Below are 22,039 nucleotides of genomic sequence, written 5' to 3'. Positions count from 1 at the left end.
AGACAAATCCCAATTTTAATATTTTTATAAATAAAAAATATTTATGTATATTTAATTATAATTTATACCAAGTATGAATAAGTTGTTGAAGTTTCTGGAATTTTTTTAGGGAAAATTCTTAATTAGTATCCTTGTACTTTGGGTCTAATGTCACTTTGGTCCCCCAACTTTAAAATGCGATAATTCAGCATCCAAATTTTTAAAACGCAACAATCTAATAACTGTTGTTAACTAGCCGTTAAGTAGTATTTGAAAAAGACACAAATGCCCTTCAAATGTTATTTAATTTTCTTTATCAACCATCTAAACGTTGACAAAAAAATTAACAGTCCCAAATCTTTGCTTTTTCCATTCAAAAAGTTGTCACATTTGAGTGGCCATTCGGGTGACCCCAACTTTCTTGAATAGAAGATGAGACTGTTAATTTTTTTTTCATTGTTTTGATGATTAATAAAGAAAATTAAATAACACTCGAAGGGCATTTGTGTCTTTTTCAAATGCTACTTAACGACTAGTTAACAGGTAGTTAACCTGCTGGATTGTCATGTTTTAAAAATTCAGGTACTGAATTATCGCATTTTAAGGTTCAGAGACCATAGTGGCACTAGGCCCAAAGTACAATATGTTAATTGGGAATTTTCCCATTATTTTACAATTATGACAATTTAATCTATAGCACTATAAAAATATTTATGTATATTTATTTATAATTGCCCATCATACTCCCTATTTAAATAGAAGGGCAAAAATGTCAATTTAATCAATATGACATTTATTTATGGGGTAATTTGAGTTAATCCACCTGAGAATTCATAATGCGATCGTACAGGTCGAATAAGTGTCAAGAGAGGATTTCCATTTCATCGGGGACGATGCTATTTATAAGGGGGGATAAATACATTTAAAGGAATTAATAAATGAATTTAGAGGTAGAGTGGATTATAAAAATGCTTTTATTTTTCATTAAATCTATGGTACATGACGCCCCTGCTTTCCAAGTTGATCCTATTTACCTAATTGCCAAAAGTGTAAAATGCAAAATTCATTTATAATGGCATTAAAATGCTACTATTATCATTTTATTAGCGCACCCTAATAAGCAATTCATTAATGTGATAATAAGGTAATGATGTGATTTCTTTGGAATCTAGATCTTATCCCAACAAATAACTCTCTCAACACTCTTTAACATGATGTTTATTCCAGCGTTTTCAACCCGCCATTCACCCAATCGGTTGATTTGTTTAAACTGTTATTTGGTTAGGATTTTAGGTTTGGTTTAGTCAAACCCATTAAACGGTCAAAAACCATTGATTTGGTAAGAACCATCTGATTCGGCCTGTTCAACCGTTGACCCATTCAACCCAGTCACCGGATTACAGGTTGTAAATTCAATGCAAGTAAACTTTCAAAGGCCATAACTTTGCACTCCAATGTTTGATTATGGTGATCTTTTTCTATTATAGGTAACTTTTCAAGATCTCTGTGTACGTGCCTTACTCCACTATTGTTGCAAAAAGAAACTCCTTTTTTGGTCTCAAATTGCGATTTTTAATATTTTTATAAATAAAAAATTTAAAACTGAATTAAAAAACATAAATTAAATATAAAAATACATATAACAATATAAAACATAATTATACATTATTTATTAATAATATATACCTTATATATATATTTACCTTAAATACATGTGAGACGGTCTAACCCATTCAATCTGTACAATTAAACCGGTGACTCGTGACCCAGAGACAAAAATAGTTTACCTTCTAAATCGGTTTTTAAAACATTGATTTATCCACATATTAGATGTGTGCGACTCATGTTGAAACCGTATTAGGGAAAGTTTTTGTTAGAGGAGATCCCAACTCAACTTTTTGGGGCTACTTTATGTTTTGAGTCTCACTAAAAATTGAGCTTTGCTTGTTACAAGAAAAATGGTTTATCCCTAATTGCTAGTCTTAACACTCTTTCAGAGCAATTGGGTAAAACCGTAAAACTCTAATAAAAGAACAAGGAAAATGGAAAAAAAAAATACATACAACTATTTGCTTTCTTGATTATTCTTAATTAATCATTCTTAACTAATCATTGTATCTTCCAATGCAAATTTGGATACCAACAAACTTGACGCATCTTGGTGATATTTGACTTGGGCTTCTCTTATAAACTATATATAGTTGGTGGTTGAATGAATGCAAACAACATAAGGCCCTCCTCCCTTAGACATTTCCTTAGAATAACTAAGGCTTCATCATCAAAACTGGAAACCTGAAAGTGTAAAGACTTGATAAGATTCTTGTCCAAAGAAATTTAATTAAGAACGTTGCACAAAAGCAGGGTTGAGAATCTTTCATAAAAGAACTACAAGTAAGAAAATTGCTTATATGGTGGAACTTTTTAAGGGGAGAAATGACTCCCAAAACCTCTGGATTAGCATTTTAATACTGCCACCTTAGGCCTATGTTGGTAATTTTGCAACTGCCGGCTTTGTCTATCTGACTTTTTGTATGTCCTTTTCGTGTAGTACATTTTTTATACTTTTATCTTAAAGAAGACGTATTCTCTTTGAATCCCACTTATGACATGACCGGGTCTTTATATATAAACAATTAATGAAAAAATCTATTCTGCCACCCCCAAGTGAATTTGATAAAAAAACACCTGATTAATTATTGGGTACCGCTTTAATGATAACAGTTGTTTGGTTACAAGTTTTTTTTTTTTTTCAATATCATAGTCAAACCCTTGAGCAAATATGATAGTTCTTAAATTGTCATGTGCAATACTAGTACATATTATAAATATAAAAAAATTAAAATTAAAAATTGAACCGATCAACCAATTAACCGACTGATTCAGTTTGATACTTTATATGAATCAAAAGTACTGGTTCAGTTTCAAATATTCAGTTCACCAAATCGTGAGTACCCTTGAAAGGAGTTTGGGGCATGTTAAAAAGAAACCCGGTTGAACTTTGAAGTAATAAGAAATAATTTAAGCATCATTTAACAAAGAACATGACACTGAACAGAATAGAATGGCAAAATAGTGTTCATGTAATAGATCTCATCTAATTGCGACAAAAATTAGATGTTATGTTGATTTTTCAATTTGCAAGCTTAGCCTTCTGGATGCCCGAGTTTAAGCTTTCAAAGTTCTGAACCACTTATTCCAGTCTGAGAAAAACTTGTATCCCTCCACACCAAATGCTGAACCTAAATTGAAGATAACCCCATCCATTCTATGAAACCAACAAAATTATCTTACAATATATTTTGAAAAGAAAATGTTGGGGAAGAAAGTTTGAATTTTTCAATGCATTGATCACTATCCCACCATGTGTAGTAAGTACTTCACCACACTGCCTCAACACCAGTCACCATGTTCATGAAATTTGCCTAATCGTTTCATCCATGGCTCGCTTGAACCCTTGTCCTCTTAAAAGATAATAAACCAAGTTCTAAGTCTCGCAAGGTTTAAGATCAATCACTGTTGAGGCATTGTGGAATCATGGAACACTTCTTTGATAAATAGCTAGAGAATGACCCCGTACTAAGTTCAGATGGCCAAGGGAATTTACAAAAGCACCCCACGTCTTAAGCTCAGATGGCCAAATTTTCTATGGACTGTCTTATTGGTGGAATGTTCCACCTGGATGGCTCGAAGCCTCGAACCTTTCTGTTGTATTCCGTTTTGTTAGTCTAATATATTTTCATTTATCAAAACAAAAAATAAATATTGGTCCTTAGTTTATGGAATACGCAGGAAATTACCTCCCTTTTCAGAAAGAAGAAAACTAGCAAAGCAATAATGGATTTCATGATAATGTTAAAGAAACCACCAACTCCCTCGTCTGTATGCTCCTATTCCTATGAATTCTAAAGCAATATGGAACGATAATAGAAGTGCACTTCAGCACTTGCTTGATTATCTATCCAGACAAAGGTTTTAGTTCAAAGTTTTCTTTTTTTTTTTTTTTTTTTGCTTCGTATTTTAGAGAACTTGATGGCTGATATTTTTTGACGATCTACATAAGAAAAGATGAACAAAAAAATGGAAATGGTAGAAGTCTTAATGCTGGAAAATGAATACCATATTTGTTCGCAAGCGCCAAATGTTGATCATCCTAGGGTCTCCTTGTTCAAAACCATACAAGACCAAAAGTGCTCTCTAAATGCCCAACAAGATTAGAACCAATCCACAGAAGAAATACTGCACAGTTTTCTGATGCCACCGTGTTCCTCACCTCATGATACTTCAAACTCGGCCTTCCTCTCCTCCAGAAGCCTTAGCTCTTGACGCCAACCTTCCAATTTTGCCACCTTCTCTAACTGCTCGGGATTCATATCCTTCTGGTCAGTTTTCTGCTGTTGAGCTTCTGTGAATCGAATCTGCAAAATTTACAACTTCCAGTGAAAAGCAATCCCAAATACCATTTGCTAGAACTTTATGGGCGCGTTCGTTTTTTGTGAAATGAAGGGGGAAGGTTTGGTCATACCCAAACCATGTTCGGATTTCAAGAATAAGTGAGACCCACGGTAAATTTTATTTCCCGAGGTATTACTTAAAAGGTTCGCCGTTCTAGAGCTTCTCCCCTTCTACTGTTCCTTCTCCAAAACTTGACGAGCATAGAGGAGTTGCAGCAGCAGTGACCTCCCCAAACTCTTTCTCTTTCTCTCATTCTCTTCCCTCTCTCTCTTCTTTCACTTCTCTTCTCTCCCTCTATCTCTCTCTACATCATCCTCAACATCTACCGCTGTCAATCTAGATCCAGCAGCCACTACTATTTTCATAGCCACACCTGTTTCATCTAGTACTCTCGCCTGAAATCAACTATCCGATGGTTTTCCTTTCATCCTCACGATAGTGACCCACTTCACGTAGCACTATACATCGATTTCAGAGCGGTCCCCTGTTTCAATATTCCCAATCATCGATTTCAGTTTCAGAGCTACTCTTTTCGTTGCTGGTAGCACTATACATCAAAGAGTTTAGGAAATAGTAAGAAAAGGAGGATTCGATTGCTACTTGTAATCCCATTGCTACAGATCTGGGCGTCCCATTGTGAAGTGATTCTCGACAACAAACAGGTGTCATTCTTGCTTCTGACTTTAATTGGAGATGCCAGGATCCTCAGATATCCCCTTGAATGATTGATTTGAACCTATTGAAACCTCCTATATCTATTAATCCATATCAACAATATTGTTCTTGCTTTGCTTCAATTCCTTATGATATCCCTTGGCTACATATGACCTTCACTATATGATTTAGATCGTTGACAGTAGAATTTATGCAATTTGTTTTTCTATATTTTACGTGTCTTGATGTTTGTTTTGATGTTAAAACTATTGATGATGCATGGACCATAGGGGGAATATGGACTTACTGTTAAGGGTTGGGATTGTTAAACAGCCAAACTTCTTTCAATATTAATTGAATTCTTTAAACATAAGTTGGGGAAAAATTTATGGAGATGTGGTGATTAGTTTCCTAAATTGAGTAAAATAACCCAATAATCCAAAAAATAAGAAAAATAATGATAGAAGTAAAAATAATAAATAGGTAGAAAATAAAAATGGAAAATATGAATAGAATAAAATAATTTAATTAATTTAAATGGTTAGTTAAATAACAAAAGTAATAAACTAATGCAAAATGGGAAACATGATTTTTTTAGGGGGGAGGGAGATGGACAACATGAAACAGGAAATTTCATCTAGTTCCCCCAAGAAGAGAAAAATTATGCACACATCCCACTAAAAGAACTTTGTATTCTTACAGTAATTGTTTAAGAAGAATGGCTTATTCATTTTGCAGAAATTGTTTAAAAAGAACTGTTCTTAAGCACCGAAAACAACTCTAATTGCTCCTTGTTTAAGAAATGATCTTGAGGTAACATTTCTGTTTGGTTGTACAAAAACAATTTTCATGTTTGATTACATAAAGAAAATTAAAACGAAATTGATCTATTTGGTAAATAGAACATGAAATCATTGTCTTTTTTGATTAAGAGATGCTCACAGCATATTGACCTAAAAGCATATATGAAGCTTGGGTATCCAATTTGAACCCAACTAAGCCTAGCCTGAGCTTCTGCACAGGTTGGACTGGGATTTGGTCATGTCCTTCCTAATAGCCAAAGCAGATTCATCCCTATCATGATAGAACAAGTTACTAGGAGTATGGGAAGGGAGAGGAATAACTGGAAATCCCATTTTTTTCAATCCATTTTACTGCTAAAATCCATTAAAATAGAATGTATATATACCAGGAAGCAAAATGACAAGGAGAACATCAAAGAAAACACAAAACCATTTCACTGTGATATGGTGCAATTCACAATTGCCATTCTGTTATGTGTGTGTGTAATGAGATGGATAAGGGCCAACGTAGATATTTGAATAAAACAAGAAAACTATTGAAGAAGTGCAAACCTGTTATTGTCAACAGCAAGGTTGAAAAGTGCCATAACTCCAAATTCCACAGCTTTCTCGTTAAGATCATGAACAACCAACCCCAAAAACCGACAAGGGCCTCAACAAACCCATTGGTTCCCATAAAAATTCCGGCCTCTTCATCATCCTTCAACAAGTGTCGTATATGTTCCACTAGTTTGAATTACATCCTTAGGTCATTTCCTCCATACAAGACAGTCAGGAAATTCTCATACATCTGAAACAGGTCTAGTTCAGAGTTTTCTTTTGGGTCAGGCACATTTTCAATCTCATTTCTTTCAATCTTCTCAACAATCCTATTCTCCTCAACAGGCACTACCTTGATTCTCTTCAACTTATAGGAGTAACACTCTCTATGGATCTAGAATTAGTTGATTCGCACTCAGATAATGCAAGCCTCCAGTAGTTTAAATCAAGACTTGTGAATTTTCTTGTTCCAGGTATCACTAAAATGTGGCAGCTGCAAGGCTTGCACAACACATTGAGAAGGGAAATGAAAATGGGCTATTTATCAGCATTGTGGCATCATGTTCAAATCTATGGGTCCTTATTCTAGATGCAAGCATTGGTTTCACTACTCAATTTTATGAGCTTTCACCTTATTTTCTTCATAAAGCAAGTAACTACTTGCACCTTATTTTATGAGCTTCCACTGTTTCATGTTCATGTTTGGGTATGCTTGGGCATGGACAAGTGGGTTGGTGCGTGAGGGGCAAGGAGTGTGCCTGTGGCTTGACTCAATTAATTTCTTGAACTTGTGACAATATCATGGAATGCCATCAAGAAACTATTAAATTGACATAGCTTATATTCCCATTGACATATTATCAGAAGAATTTCAAAGAAATCTCTACTTCCAACTTTACCTTCTCTAGATATGGTTATTATGTTTCTCACTAGTATTAAAAAAATCACATTCCTTGAGTAAAGCACAAAAGTAGAGTTGATTCAGTTCCTAATTTTCAAGCCTTGTCTTCTGTTAAGTTGATTTGTTTCATATGGATGGAATTTGTTAAGCTTGTTAAGTGAAAATTCTGCAACTGGGAAAACCAATATAGTTATTTATGTTTTTTTTCCCTTTTCTTACAGGTTTGTAGCAGATGCCTATATAGGGAAGTGTGACAGGGTTTGGCCTACTGACCATATGCTGATCAAATATTGGGATTTTCTCTGGTTATTAAGAAAATACCAAGATTGAGACTTAGTGAATGGAAAATGATTTGGTTGTTTACATGGTACATAAATTTAAGAATGTCAGATTTTTGTGTTGTTTGAAAAATGTGAGAGCTAGATCTATATGATGTTCTGGTTCCTTGATCGCTGAACCTTGAACCACAGAATACAGAATCCATGTTTATATTCAGAGTACACAAAATGTGAGAGATGGTTGTTTACATGGTTCCTGGGTTGGCTTCTATCCAATCACCCCCAATCTTATGACAATCCATCTACAACTACAGGGGAAAAGGAGAAAAGGGGGAAACCGTAGAAATAAGGGACACAATGTGTATGATTTGTATCACATGGACTTAAGCTCAAAGGATAAAATTGGCAAGAGGTGAAAATGATAACAAACTTACCCAGGAAAGTAGGTGTTGCAAAAGAACATGGGAAAGTAAGGAAACTCACTTACCTGGATAAATTAAACAAAAAAATAACATGGGTAAGTGCACTTACCCAGGTAAATGTATTTCCGAAAAAAGAACAGGGCCTATATGTCAACATTACCAATTATTATAGGCAATCCGGATAAATGAAATATGTTTGTGTGTGTGTGCACGTGCGCGCACGTGTGTGTCTGTACATATGTGTATGTGAGAGAGAGAGAGAGAGTAGAAAGAGAAAGAGAAAGAGAGGCTACACCCTACCAGTGACATTGTGCAATAACCATACACGGCAGGAGGAAAATTTTCTCAATCATGTCATTTCAAAGTAATCTACAAAACTCAATGTCCTTTTTGGATGCAGAAAATGTGATACATGGTTCAGGTATGGGGGAGAGGCATAGACTGGACCATTATATGTATTGTTGATCCAAAGGATCCACAATGTCAGTCCACGTTGTGTTAAATTAGTCACCATAAGTGTCACATGCATACATGTACAACTGTATAAACACAGTCCACGTTGCAGAAAACTGTTTACCAATGGCCATTAATCAATCTTCCTAATTTTGCATCAAAACGGCTAATGAAACTGAATGCAACTGGTTAAACTGTTTACCACGTTGCAGAAATTCACTGTTCTTACAATGCCACTGGTTAAACTCCTAATTTAACTCTAATAATCCTTTGTTAATCCTAATGAAACTGAATGCAAAGAAATTAAAAATCAAAGTAGCAATTCATATTTGTACCGTTTATAGTAATTATAAAAATAGTAACATTGTTTTTAATAAGAACAGTGAATTTCTCGAAGATTGAAACTTAACCCAATTCTTAAAACACCAATAAACTAGAAAATAAATTTGAAAAAGTCAAAAATACCATATAGTAGAATATAAATCACCCAAAATTTCAGAAATTGCTTTTAGTTCAGGAATATTAAAAAACAAAAAAGTTTATTTCTTCTTCTGTGGTTTCTTTTCTTGCTTCCCATTTGCATCAGAAATGTTTTTTTATAAGTATATTTGCATCAGAAATGTTGATGGTTTAATGGTCCCTACTAGTTTGGCAGTGTAAATCTATAGAGCATATCTCATGCACATTTTTTTTGGATAAAACGTAATATACACAGTTACCTTACCTTAAAAAAAAAAAAAAAAAAAAAGTTTTGTATAGGGAAAATTCCCGATTAGTACCCTGTACTTTGGGCCTAGTGCCACTTTGGTCCCCAAACTTTAAAACACGACAATTCAGTACCAGAACTGTCAAAAATGTGCCAATCCAGTACCTGCCATTAACCGGCTGTTAAGTGACATTTGAAAAGACACGAATGCCCTTTGAGTGTCATCTTATTCTCTTTATCAACCATCCAAACATTGACAAAAAATCAACAGTCTCAAATCCTTGCCTCTTCTATTCAAGAAAGTTGGGGTCACCAGAATGCTCACTGAGACGTGACCCCAACTTTCTTGAACAGAAGAGGCAAGGATTTGGGACTGTTCATTTTTTATCAACGTTTGGATGGTTGATAAAGAAAATTTGATGACACTCAAAGGGCATTTTTGTCTTTTCAAATCCCACTTAATGGCTGGTTAATGGCAGGTACTGGACTGGCACGTTTTGAAAGTTCGGGTATTGAGTTGTCATGTTTTATAATTCGGGGACCAAAGTGGCACTAGGCCCAAAGTACATGGTACTAATTGGGAATTTTCCCTTTTGTATATTGGCTCTCTAATTTTGGACTGGTAGCCAGTACATCCTTAATTTCAAGACTGGGAAATTCAGGGATGGACTTGGGTTGTATTAGAATTATACAGGGATGTACGTACCTTTATCAGAAGAAAATGAAACATTTTTCCAGACTTGTATCATACATTTTCCATGTAATGAAACACTGATTGCAATGTCTTAGTTTCTTCCATTTCTATGTGGAGAGATGGAGGATGACTTGAACTGTGTGATCAGTTGCATGCAATCTTCATAAAGGGGTTGGGGTTGGTGGAGTTTCTCATAAGCTTTGTTTTCTGATCAGTAAGTTCCTTACAAACTTAGAGAGGCTTTTGCTTTCAGGATGACCATATTATATTCTTGGCTTGCTAAATTTGTCATTGAATAAACACATAACATTTTAACCAAACCTGAGGTCAAGGAATGTTTTCGCAAAAGTAAATCATAAATTTTCATTGTAACCTGTAAGCTTCCTATCGTAGATTGCACCCCTATTGTCTTTTTAGTTGCCTCTTATATCCCCTTTCTACTACTTTCAATTAAATGTTCCTAATATCAAATAAAAATGAAGAAGAAATTATGACAAGTAAAAAGATAGATGTGGTTAATGTTTCTGCTGATTCTAGAATTGCCTGCTGTCTATTCAACTAGATGTGGTGTGATAAAGAAATAAAGATATAGTATAGAAGACTAAAAGGGTGCTACTGTACACAAACTTAGGCAGCCCCTTGTTTTGTAGCCACAAACTTTTGCATATTGGAATTTGAATAAAGAGAGTTCTTTCTACTTTCTTCCATCTCCATAGCCAATTGATATTGAGTGAACTCTTCATTTTTTTTAACTCCATATTCTTCACACAATTGGTGGTAGGTGGTACTCTTTCTACTATTAGTTTGTTGTTTGTGAAACTTCTGGGTGATTCAATTTCAAAAAGAAGTTATTATATTGGCAACAACGTCCCTACCTTATAATTCCTAGATGTAAACAACATGCATATGTCAGAGTGAAAAAGACAGTCCTCTTCCTGTAAAACGGAGCTTTTGTTCCTTTCACACATTAAAGCAATAAAAATGTACTTTTAACTATCAAAAAGATACTGATACGAATAGGAAAAGGAAACTTGGAGGAAGAAAGTAAAAATTAAATAACAGAACTAACTAGTAAGAGTTTTATCAAACATAATAAAATGAGTACAAGAAACTGATTGACTTGGATGAATGAAATAGTTATCTTTCCTCAAAAAAAAAAAACAAAAAAAGCAAAAGTAAAAGTAAAAAACAAGACAACTCCTCTTGCACTTCAGCTCTCTAATGGTGCAATTTGCAAGAAAATACTGTAGAGTTAAATGATGAAGGTATTATCAGAAAAGAGATTGATCATCCACTTGATTTGAAACTACTTATTTGTCCAAAACAATGAGATTAAAGCCCTGTTCAATAGCGCTTAAGTCTTAACTCTTAAAATCCTCCATAGTCTCACCCCTCCTCATGCAAGTGAATCAGCCAGGGAATTAGTCAATCTACGGAGTTAAACAAGCTCTTCAACCTAGACAGGAAAGCTGTTGCCTCTCTAATGATTCAATTTATGATGGTCACTCTATAGGATAGGCCATTTGGGCTTTCTGCTATTACCAGGGTTCAGATAAATGACAAGCTACACAATTTATGCACTTTCAGATCAGATAAATCATGGAGGTTCTAACATGTTTGAGTCCACCTCCCTTCTTGAGGACCTTAGGACCATCAAATAACTAGGCTTCCTCTATATCATCCTTGAAGATGCTAAAAATGCAATTTCACTGGATCTGAACAAACCATGTACAGACAGAAGATGTACAAAGGGAAACAAAAAACTTTCCCGAAACACCAAACAAAGTCCCAAACCCTTGAAAGTTTACAAACATACTATCCTTAGACTCTTTACGAAAAGACTCCCCATCTCTAAAAAGGTACTATAATTTCTTCCTTTAAATTCTCCATGAACACTCAACCATGAAAGCATCTTTCCAACTACTCTTTGAAGAACTGTATCTAAAGAATTATGCTGATTATGGAAGATTCTTCTATTCCTTTCTCCAATCACCCAGAAGATTGCTGCTGGGATTACACTCCAAATGATTTTCCCTCTCCAAGTTAAGCCCTCTAAATTCCAACCCTTTAAGAAATCCTCCACTGAACTTGGACAATAATTTCTCACCCCAAATGTGGTCATAATTCTGTTCCTGATTAAAGAGAAAAAGGTGCAATGAAGGAGTAGGTGATCAGTTGACTCCTCAGCAACATCACGAAAGACACACCTTGTCTCATATAAGGTCATCTCCCCTTCTCAACAAATTGTCCTTCGTTACGATTTTATTCAACAAGGCTGTCCAAACAAAAAAAAAAAAAAAAAAACGCCTTGGACAGTACATTTCTGCACCAAATCCTGTTGACAGGCACTTCTTGCCCCCATGGATCAAACAAAGCATTGTAAAAAGATCTGACAGAGAAGGAAATTTGGTGTAAACCTATCCCGCCTAAAGTTTAAGAATTGTGTTGGGAAGTACTCCTTGGTAAGATAAACACCTGCGGGCCTGACCTCGGGCCTAACGCAGTAAGCCCGACTGTGTTACGGGCCAGGCTCGGGATTTGTCAAAAAAGCCCGGCCCAAGCCCGACCCGGCCCGACTCAGCATTATATATTTTATAAAATACATAATATGTATTTTATATATTATACAAAATATATAAATAATATAATATTTATTGAAATATATATATTTATAATTTAATATACATTTTTTATTTTTTTCTTTATAGTTTCTCTCTCTCTCTCTCTCAGTAGTAACAACATGGGATAAATTTCGGGCTCGGGCCCAGGCCCAGGCTTCGGGCTTTTTATGAGGGCCGGGCTCGGGCCCAAGTTGTAGGCCCGATGGTCGGGCCGGACTCAGGCTCGGGCCTTAGAAAAATCTGTTAATACAGACTGAAAGCCCGGCCCGGCCCATGAACAGGTCTACCTGTGACATACTACAGAAAAGGAGGCCAAACCCTTGTCTCTCTCCTCATGTGTGTTCTCTATAAGGCTAGTGATGAAACCTTGTCTCATTTATTAATCTTCTGTCCTCTTGTGGTTTGTCTTTGGGAATATTTCTGTTCTCTCTTTGGTTGCAGATGGTAAACCTTTCCAAACCCAACTTCCTAAAGACCCAAGGAAAAGAAAGGGAAAATCATGTGGAGGACCTTAAGAGCTGCCTTGGTTTGGACGGTCTAGGAGGAAAGAAACAGCAGAATTTTCAATGAGAAAAGTAGGTCCAAAGAGGAGATTATGGAAGCTATCTCAATGAAAACCACTCACTAGGTAAAAACATTGGAAATGTTCAAAGTCTCCAGTTAATAATATTATTAGAGCTTAGCCTGAAGTGGCGTAATCAGATAGACATACTGAAGAGGTAAGAATGGACTGGAAGCCCCTAACTGAAAATAAACTGAAGCTGAACTTCAATGGTAGCTCTATGGGCAACCCAGAAAGAGCAGGTATTGGGGGAGTTATCAGAGACCATCTAGGTTCAATGGTGGCTTTATATTCAGGACCAATCAGCATGGGAGATTCGATAAAGGCAGAAACTTTGGCGTTGTTACAAGGCTTGAGATTAGCACAGCAGCTTGGCCTTAGAGATTTGGAAGTGGAGAGTGACTCACAATTAGTGATCCATTGGTAAAGCAGCTCAAGGCAGCACCTTGGAAATACAAACATGCTTTCATGGAAATTGATGTTATTGCAAAGCAATTGAACTCACATTTCAGCTGGGTGAGAAGGTCTGCAAACGGGATGGCAAATGTACTAAGCTAAACAGGGAGTTTAGAGGCAAAATCCTTTTTGGGAAAACTTGTAAAATGTTACCAAAGGGTATTCGTATATTCAACAATTGTACAACTTTAATCTTCATCTTTAATGAAATCATTTGCTGATAAAAAAAGATCTGACAGAGAACTGTCCAGTCTTTTCCCACCTCTAAACCCTCTTATCCCTCCTATCCAGGCAGACCTGGATACTGTATAACAGGAGTAGATCAAGCATGGCATTAACCTCCTAATTGTTTAGATTTAACTATTTCATTTAAATTGAATCTCACAATGAGTTGATAAGGTGGGATATTAACTCACTATGGACAAGCTGTTAGAGAGAAGTTCTGCAAAGGATCAGGTCTTCAAACATAATTTCCTCTTTTAGTAAGTGCTTCTAGCCCTTCTAATTGGGTTCATGCTTTCCTCTTTCGATGAAATTTCCTTTTTACATACATTAAAGGACAAAAAGAAATAGAGGATTGAAGATTTCACCACTATGGGAGTTTGTAATAAACTCAGGAAATTACCTTCTTTTTTAGTGCCCGAATTCTTTTATCAAGATCTGGACCAGGACACCCTGGATTTAAGCTCTCCACTGAATCTGCAGGAGACATTGCTGGAGAGTTTTCTGAAACAGATAGCATGTTAATTTGATTTGCTGCCAATTCAACAGCTTCAGGTCTGTCATTCAAATCCTCAGAAGGAAGCACCTCTCCAGTTTTCTTCTCCACCTCGGTCTTCAAAGTTACATGCTTTTCCTTCTCAAGAGCAGCCTGCAACACATACTTGGTCAATCAAAGAAATAATAGAAATAAACTACAAGTAACCAGACTATGTCCATAAACATAACCTTCAAATATCTACTTTATCATATGAAACACCTTGAAACTTATGCAACAATCTAAGACTTCTGAAATTCACTGTCACTTGGTTTAGAATCTCACTCAGCATAAACATATATGTTTCTAAACTGAAAAAGGAAATGTGTACTTCAGATTGTCCTATTCTTCATCTTGATCATGAGATATTTAGTTAAACTATAAAAGACCCAGGGGTAAAACTTTAGTAACCTTAAGCACTGTATCAAGATGTTATGTGCCAATTTTTTTATAGTATAAAGAAATTTGTTAAAATAAAAAAGGTCAGCCCACCCTGACACTGAAAACCCTGTTCAGAATTGACGCCTTATAAATGAATCCCCTAAACCCAACCAAACTAACAGATTGAAACATAATGGAATCCATCAAAAAAACCAAACTCAAAGCTGAAAGACCCAACCAAGAGGAACAACCAATACCCTGCAAGAGCCATCCAACAGCCCAACCAGCACCCACCAACAAACACCAGTGACCCACATCAAAAACAGCCAACCCAACTCCATGATGCAGTAGCATGTGCACAGCTAGATTAATTTGATCCTCAATGGAAGCCCAGAAGAAAGTCATCAGATCTGAAAACACGAAAGAAAAGGCCTGAAAATAACTTTGGTCTCATGCCAAGCTCGTGAGAGAGCCTTGGGAGAAAACTGACAAAAACAGTAACTTGAGCCTACAGCTCAGGTAGGACCAGGCGACCAGCTACCTCAGCTGCCCCCTAAGGCATGCCTAGTTGAGTATTGCAATGCAATGAGACCAAGAAAACTTTCATCATTCATTTCAGAGTTGATTTCTTTAGAAATTTGCATTTAGTGACAATTCTGTAATTATTGACATATGTAGCTAGGGTTGAATCTCTCTAAATTTAAATATTTATGGGTGTTTATTAGTGTACCAGGGCCAGAAAGGTTTTTTTTTCCTTTTTTTATAAGTAGGGCCAAAAAAGTGTTATAGAAGTTTTGTTCAAGTTGTCTTAGTCAGGTTTGGTGGTTAGGTTCACTTATGTGACAAGGACCAATAGAAATGTTTCTTTTCAAAGTTGTAGTAAGATAAGGAAACAGTCTAGGGGTTTCTGACGCTCCTTTTATTTTAAATAACTAGTGGAAGGCCATCAGAAATTAGAACAAATCAGTACAAGAAATGAAGGTGAAAATTAAGACTAAATATGATGGTTGAATGTTTTATTGGGTAAAGCAATGGGAGAGTTAGAGTTTGCAAGGAGAGGGAAAGATGAGGGAAAGATTCTCTAAAGATTAGAGAAACAAGGAGAGAAACTGTGATTCTGGAAAATGGTGCAGCAAGCTGGTTCAAAGGTTTTGTAGACAGAGCGATTCAGTTGGTGAAACAACCAGGATGGAAAAACACACTGAAATTGGAAGAAAGGTTCTACCAGCTGGAACAAAGAAGCATAAAGGGCTGGTTTCTGATGCTAACAGAACATTTTGGTCGAGAACAAAAACAAGTTATCTGTATCCCAGAAGGTAAAAACAGTTCAGGTTGGAAAGCTCTTGCAGGCTTGCTACAGGAGTTTTTTTAAGTAGGGCGATTGAAACTAAAAGGCTTGAACTGAAAGTAGGAGAAAGCCCACAGGAAAGCTAGGAGATAAGTTTGCAGAAAATGGAAGAAACCAAAATAGAGAAGTTAGACCAAAAGCTACCTCCGGTCTGCCGATGGCTCCAAGGATGGCTGTTAGTGGTGGGAGTGAAAACTGGGAGAAAAAAAATGGTAGTTTTGTTGAAGAATAAAGTGAAAGATTGGAAGGAGATTCTGAATGCTATTGCAAGCAAACTAGAGCTAAAAGACAATAAAGCTTAAGCCCTTCAAACCCAATAAAGCCATCTTGGAATTGGGAAGCACAAATCTTAACTTTTGTACAGTGGAGACCGGTGAAGGCCTGGTTATGGTTGAAAACTGGTGCCCTGCTTGCAATGATAAGAGCACTAAGGAGGGAAGCATCATTTTGAAGATTCTGGGCCTCCCTTTCAACTAGTGGTTGGAATCCATTCTGGATAAAGTCACAATAGCCTGTGGAGAACTCCTGGAAGCCATTAATATAGTAGACCTTCAAACTGCAAGAATCAAAGTCATAGGTATGAAGCCAGAAGCTGTTAGGAACCTGCCTAACTCAGGGCTCTTCGAGGGGCCAACCTCCTGAATTCTTGGAAGGAGAGAGAGAGAGAGAGAGAGAGAGAGTTTAATGCTGAAAGAGTCGTTCCCTTATTCCTTTTCTGCTCTACTACTTATAGTTTTACAACCTTGATTGTTACAATTGTTACAAGTGGATGGCAGTTGTTGTTACAAGTGGATGGCAGTTGTTACAAGTGGATGGTTAGTTGTGCTGATGTGGCCTCCTCTTGTAAAACTGATTAACTGCCTTCTGTTCCTCTTGTAAAACTGATTAACTGCCTTCTGTTGGTCTGTTCCAGCAGTCTTGACAGAAGCCATGCCTCGACCAATCAATTTACTGGTTGATGGCGTTTGGTGCGAAATGCCATTGTTACATGTTATAATTTTTAATTATGAGAATTATAAAATAAAACAAAACTACGAACTATGAAACTTTTTTGAGCTCCGAAGTCTGAACTGATTAGAGAAGAGAAAGCTAGGAAGTCTCCATTTTTTTTTTTTCTTTTGAAAGAAGGTAAAGTATGATTTTATTAATATAAGGTCCTGTGTACAAAGAGAAGCTGTACAAAATGAAGGACCTCAAAAAAAGGTCCTGTGTACAAAAGGCTAGGAAGTCTCCATTGTTTCAGTCCAATTCAACAAGGGATCTCCAGGTAAGTCAAACCAAACATTCTTAAACAGTACAAACGTTCCTGCATTTTATTTTCTTATTTTTAAGGAATATTTTTGGGAATAAAACAGGGGCTCCAGCCCCCTTATTTCTTCTTAAACAGGGGCTCCACCCCATCTTTTCAAATCTTTCCTGTATTTTTTGCATTCTTTTTAATAATGTTTTTTTGGAATGAAACAGGGGCTCCACCCCCTTATTTTTCTCTTTTTTATCGCTGCATTCCTCCGTTTCTTCTACTGCTCATCTTTGGCTAGTAATTAGTTGCTTCTTATTTGATTTATTGAACTGTTAGCTAAATATTGAAACTAATATGTTTAAATGATGAATATATGATGGCAGTTTATATTTTTACATGAAATTTATACTTGAAGATTTTGTTTCTGATAGTTAATGTACAGGATTGTTGATTGGTATACAAAGCTAATAAACCACCTTAGGAGGGGTAGGATCTATAGATTTTATATTTTCAAATTCCATCGCCTAGGCATCACCCCTGTGGTCACCTAGGCACCTTGACAACTATGGAAGTGGAAAGTCTTGGACAAAAAAGGATAGCGAGGTTTTACGAAAAAGGAATTATTTCAAATTAATGGCTGTAATAAAGCAAGTGATCAGTCAAATCTCAAAAGGGGAGAACAATAGTCCCAAACTTTTAATGGAAATCTGAGCCGGGTGGAGAAGAACCCAATGGTTGTGAGAAAACCATATGTGAGGCAGTGTCAGAAGGGACTGATGGCTTGGGGGTTCAGTTTGATCGCGTGACTAATGGCCTGGTAACCCAGCCATGTGACACCTAACTATCCACATGACTGGAGGCCTAAACCAAAGAACTCAGAGTGAATCGGGCCATTGTTTAAATCTGATTGCTGATTTGGCAAATCGGGTGGTAGATCAGTGTTGGTACCATTGTCTTCTATCCCTGCAACAGGGAAACCCGAAGCCATGGGAAAGGTGGAGAAAAAGAGTCAGAATGGATAAAAAGGCAAAAATCGACAAGTTCAGCAAACTCATTTCAGAAGTCTTTTCTCCTGGAGTGGAAGCTAAGGCAAGAGATGCTGGCTACAACCCAGAGAAACCCAACACAAGGTACAATAGAAAGAAAGAGGAAGAGGTTTGAAGAGTTTAGTGATTGGAGTGATTCACAGTTTGAAAGTGTTGAATCCCCGTCAAGCTTAGTAAGTGTCGACAGTTCCAAAGCCGGAAAAAGAAGGAACGACGAGCAGTTGGAAACGGCTTTGCTATTCGAAGAGGTTTCATCTACTGGTTTAAAAGCTACACCTAATGAGGTTAGGACAATGCAATTGCTGACAGACTTTAGTACCTCTACAGATAAGGATGGGTTAAATGAATGGCTAAATCAAGAGCAAAGGCAGGTTATTTGTTCTTGGAGAGTTGGACTGAATAAATGAGGCAAGTTTTAGTGCATCAAAGGTTCTTCCTTTGGAGTCCAATCAAGGAGAAGCTGAAAACGAAAACAACTTACAAGAGGTTTCCAAGGAATAGGCTTATGAAAGTGTTGAGCATGAAGCTTTTTTTCCCTCCCCCCCTTTCCCTGTTTTTTTTCCTACTCCATTGTTTTGTTCTAATTTTGTGGGTTTTGATTGTGAGTAGGGAGGTAAGGCTACGTACGGGGGTCTCCTTGAAGGACAAAGGAAAGCCGAGAGTAGGAGGTAGGCTAAAGGCTAGGGCGAATGAAGTGATAGAATGATTCTCCCGTTATGAGTTGGACCCCTCTTTATAGGAAGAGATCCCGAGGTCCCGAAAGGGAGGAGCCAAAACTATTTGATTCCCATTAGGAAAGGGAATCTTAGATTCAGTGTCAGTTGTTAGGGAACACTACTAGGGTTTCGCCATGTCTTATGAGATATCTCAAGGATGAGCTTTCCTTTCCGTCTGAGGATTCTCATAATACACGTGTGCTACTTCCTTTCGTGACCCTCTTAAACCGATGTGGTGCGAATGACGCCACTACTTATCTCGTGTGTCCTTTTTAAGCCTACGAAGCATCTCGTCACGTGTGTTGTAAGCAACGCACGTATTCCTTTTGCTTGTTTCTGACCTGTTATGAACTTGCATTCGTTGCGGATGTGCAATGAACTTAAGATCATCAAGGTCCGCACGGATCTTGAGATCATCGCAGCTTATTTCGGGTCATAAGCTCATTGCATGCCTACGTAGGTTCTGAGTTCATCGCAGATGTGCGATGAGTTATAGACTCATCGCAGGCATTTGTGTAGTATTGGTTTAACCCCTTCTATGCTCTGATGGTCTAGGTGACCATCATGTACCTACACTGATCTTGTTCCTGGTGGCTCAACTGTTGCAGGTCCTGTTCATGCCTAAGCCCAGAATGCTACTTAAGACAGACTCTCTTGAAAAGAGGCAAGAAGAGGGTGGAGTAAAAGGAGAAAGGAATGAAAGGAGGGAAGAAGAAGTAGTTTTCAACCTAATCCAAGAGAATTTAAACAATCTAGTAGAAAATGAAACAGAAGTAGGGGAAAGGAAGTTAAAGAAAAAGAATGAAGGGTGTGATGTATAAAACCCAAAAAGGGGGAAGAGATGGGTAAAACCCAAAAAGAAAAAAAACAAAGAGTTGTTGAGGAAGTTCAAAAGGGGAATGAAAGAGGGAGGAATTTAAAGAAAATTCAAAAAGGGGTGTGGTGTATAAAAGAAAGAAAAAAGAAGGAAAAATGAGAGAAATGTTTGAGTGAATTAGAGAAGTTGCAATGTGGGATAGACTACAATAAGGTAGAAAGTGGAAGGACGGATAGAAGACAAGTAGGGAAGTAGGGTGAGGACTGGAGAAAGATGGAAACCTTAGTCTTGATCATGGTTTAAAATGTCCTTAATTTCCCTAATATTTCCATGACATTTCCATTTCCATTGGTAGCGACATGAAATTTTACTAGAATTGGCATTTCCCCAATGAACACTACCAGAACTATGTGGAGTACAAGAGATACTTTCCACAACATATTTCCATTTCTACTTCCATGGGTAGTAGCAACATGAAATTTTACTAGAATCAACACATTCCCTAGTGAACACAACCAGTACTATGTGGAGTAGAAGAGATAGTATTATAACATAAGTTGGTGACAATATTGTAGACATGTGAAGTAACAAGTTATTGTCCACCTAACTTACATGATTACAACTTCAAGCTAGCTCAATATTCATTTCAAACATTAAGTTAAATATTAGTTTTTGTTTGTGTAATAGATTATTTGGTTTATCTATTACAACCATGTAAATTTTCTCTGAGTTCAAATTTTGCTTTAACTCATTCTATCATGAAGCTCTGAAAGGTTTACAAGGCAACTCCAGAACATACTCTTTTGTCTATAACACCTTAGTTTCTTAGCTTTGTTTAGTGATTTGGAATAAGATAATAATTTAAAAAGGTAAGATAATGGCTCTGTATTGGCTCTGTATTCAGGTCCAGTAGGAGTTGGAGATTCCTTAAGAGCGGAAATCTTGGCACTACATCAAGGTGTAAAACTGGGCAAACAATTGAGGCTACAGCAGATTGAGATAGAGGGGGACTCCAAATTGGTAATTGGATGGATGCAATCAGGGCAGCTGGGAATTTGGCAGCATAGACAGCTGATAAGGGAAATACTTAGCATAACAAGGGAGGTGGGTGTTATTCATCAAAAAAAAAACAAGGGAGGTGGGTGTTTGTTTCAAGTGGGTAAGGAGATCAGCAAATGGTTTTGATAGAATTCGGATCCGTACCAAAATTAGTTTAAGAATAACAGTAGAAAGAGATAAAAGAGAGAAGAGAGAAGAAAGAAGAAGAGAAAAGAAGAGAAGAGAGGAGAAGAAAAGTCTGGTTCGAACTAGAGAATCCTTTCTCTCTAGTCAGCCAGGTTATATTTATAGTTTTCTATAATAAAAACAAAAAGTTTGTTATGCCCCTACTTAAGTATGGGACACATCACATCAAACATAGATAAAAAGACTGAACTACCCTTATACAATCGATACTAACAGGTTTTGCTAACGCCCTAACAAAACAAGGGACTGTAAGGGAGAGACTTTACTGGGCAGTGCTGTAATGTTTGATGTTTATTGGATCAACCTTTTCTAATTAATTTATCTCTAAGGAAAGTTATCATTTCTGATCAAAATAATAATAATAATAATAATAATTTAAAAGGTGTGCCTATGACTCTTTTATCATCATTTCATAAAATATCATTCTATATTTTGCATATTTTACAATGTTTCCACCATGTCTATAATTTTTAAAATATTTTCATACGATATTTCCAACATTTCTGACATGTTTCTTATATTTGGATGACCGCCATTTCCACCAACATTGACATTATAAGCCTTGGTCTTGATTTCAGATGAAGATCATAAGTTGGAATGTCAAGGGATTAGGAAGTGCTAGGAAGAGGAGTGTATTAGAAGCCTACTAAAAAAAGAGAAGTCGGATGTGGTTATGTGCCAAGAAACAAAGCTTCCAGAAGTGAATAGGAGGTGGATAAGAAGTATTTAGGGGTGGGGGTGTAAGTTGGGTTTTTTCCCCTTCTTGGAGGCATCAAGAGGAATTTTGACATGTGGAGAAATGAGGAGGTGGGTTATGTAGAGGAATTAATTGGGCAGTTTTCAATTTGAATAAAAACTAAGAGACAAGGATAATAAACTCTGGGATTTGACAAATGTTTATGGCTTAAACACCTATAGAGAAAGAAATCTGTTGGGGGATTACATCTAGGAGATGTTTCAAAGAGGTT

General features: G+C 36.6%; 1 protein-coding gene across 9 annotated transcripts in view; it reads right to left on the bottom strand.

The window, feature by feature from the left end:
- Window positions 1-1,893: 1,893 nt before the first annotated feature.
- Window positions 1,894-22,039, bottom strand: part of LOC104589326 (partner of Y14 and mago-like) — a 36,451-nt gene continuing 16,305 nt past the window's right edge. For 3 of the 9 annotated variants that reach the window (XM_010247603.3, XM_088888835.1, XM_088888839.1), the window contains exons 3-4: window positions 14,147-14,392; window positions 4,048-4,394 (exon numbers count right to left, since the gene is read on the bottom strand). In XM_010247603.3, the coding sequence (XP_010245905.1) occupies window positions 4,251-4,394; window positions 14,147-14,392 (390 nt within the window). In that variant the 3' untranslated portion in view covers window positions 4,048-4,250. Of the gene's footprint in view, window positions 2,272-4,047; window positions 4,395-5,090; window positions 6,160-8,041; window positions 8,095-14,146; window positions 14,393-22,039 lie in introns of those variants that run through there. The other 6 variants (XM_088888837.1, XM_010247604.3, XR_016076669.1 and 3 more) reach the window with 5 other exon arrangements.

This window comes from Nelumbo nucifera, chromosome 5 (assembly GCF_055504915.1).
Source record: "Nelumbo nucifera cultivar China Antique chromosome 5, China Antique-T2T, whole genome shotgun sequence".
Taxonomy (NCBI): domain Eukaryota; kingdom Viridiplantae; phylum Streptophyta; class Magnoliopsida; order Proteales; family Nelumbonaceae; genus Nelumbo; species Nelumbo nucifera.
Note: the sequence above shows the minus strand (reverse complement) of the source record. Positions and strands in the feature narration are given on the sequence as shown.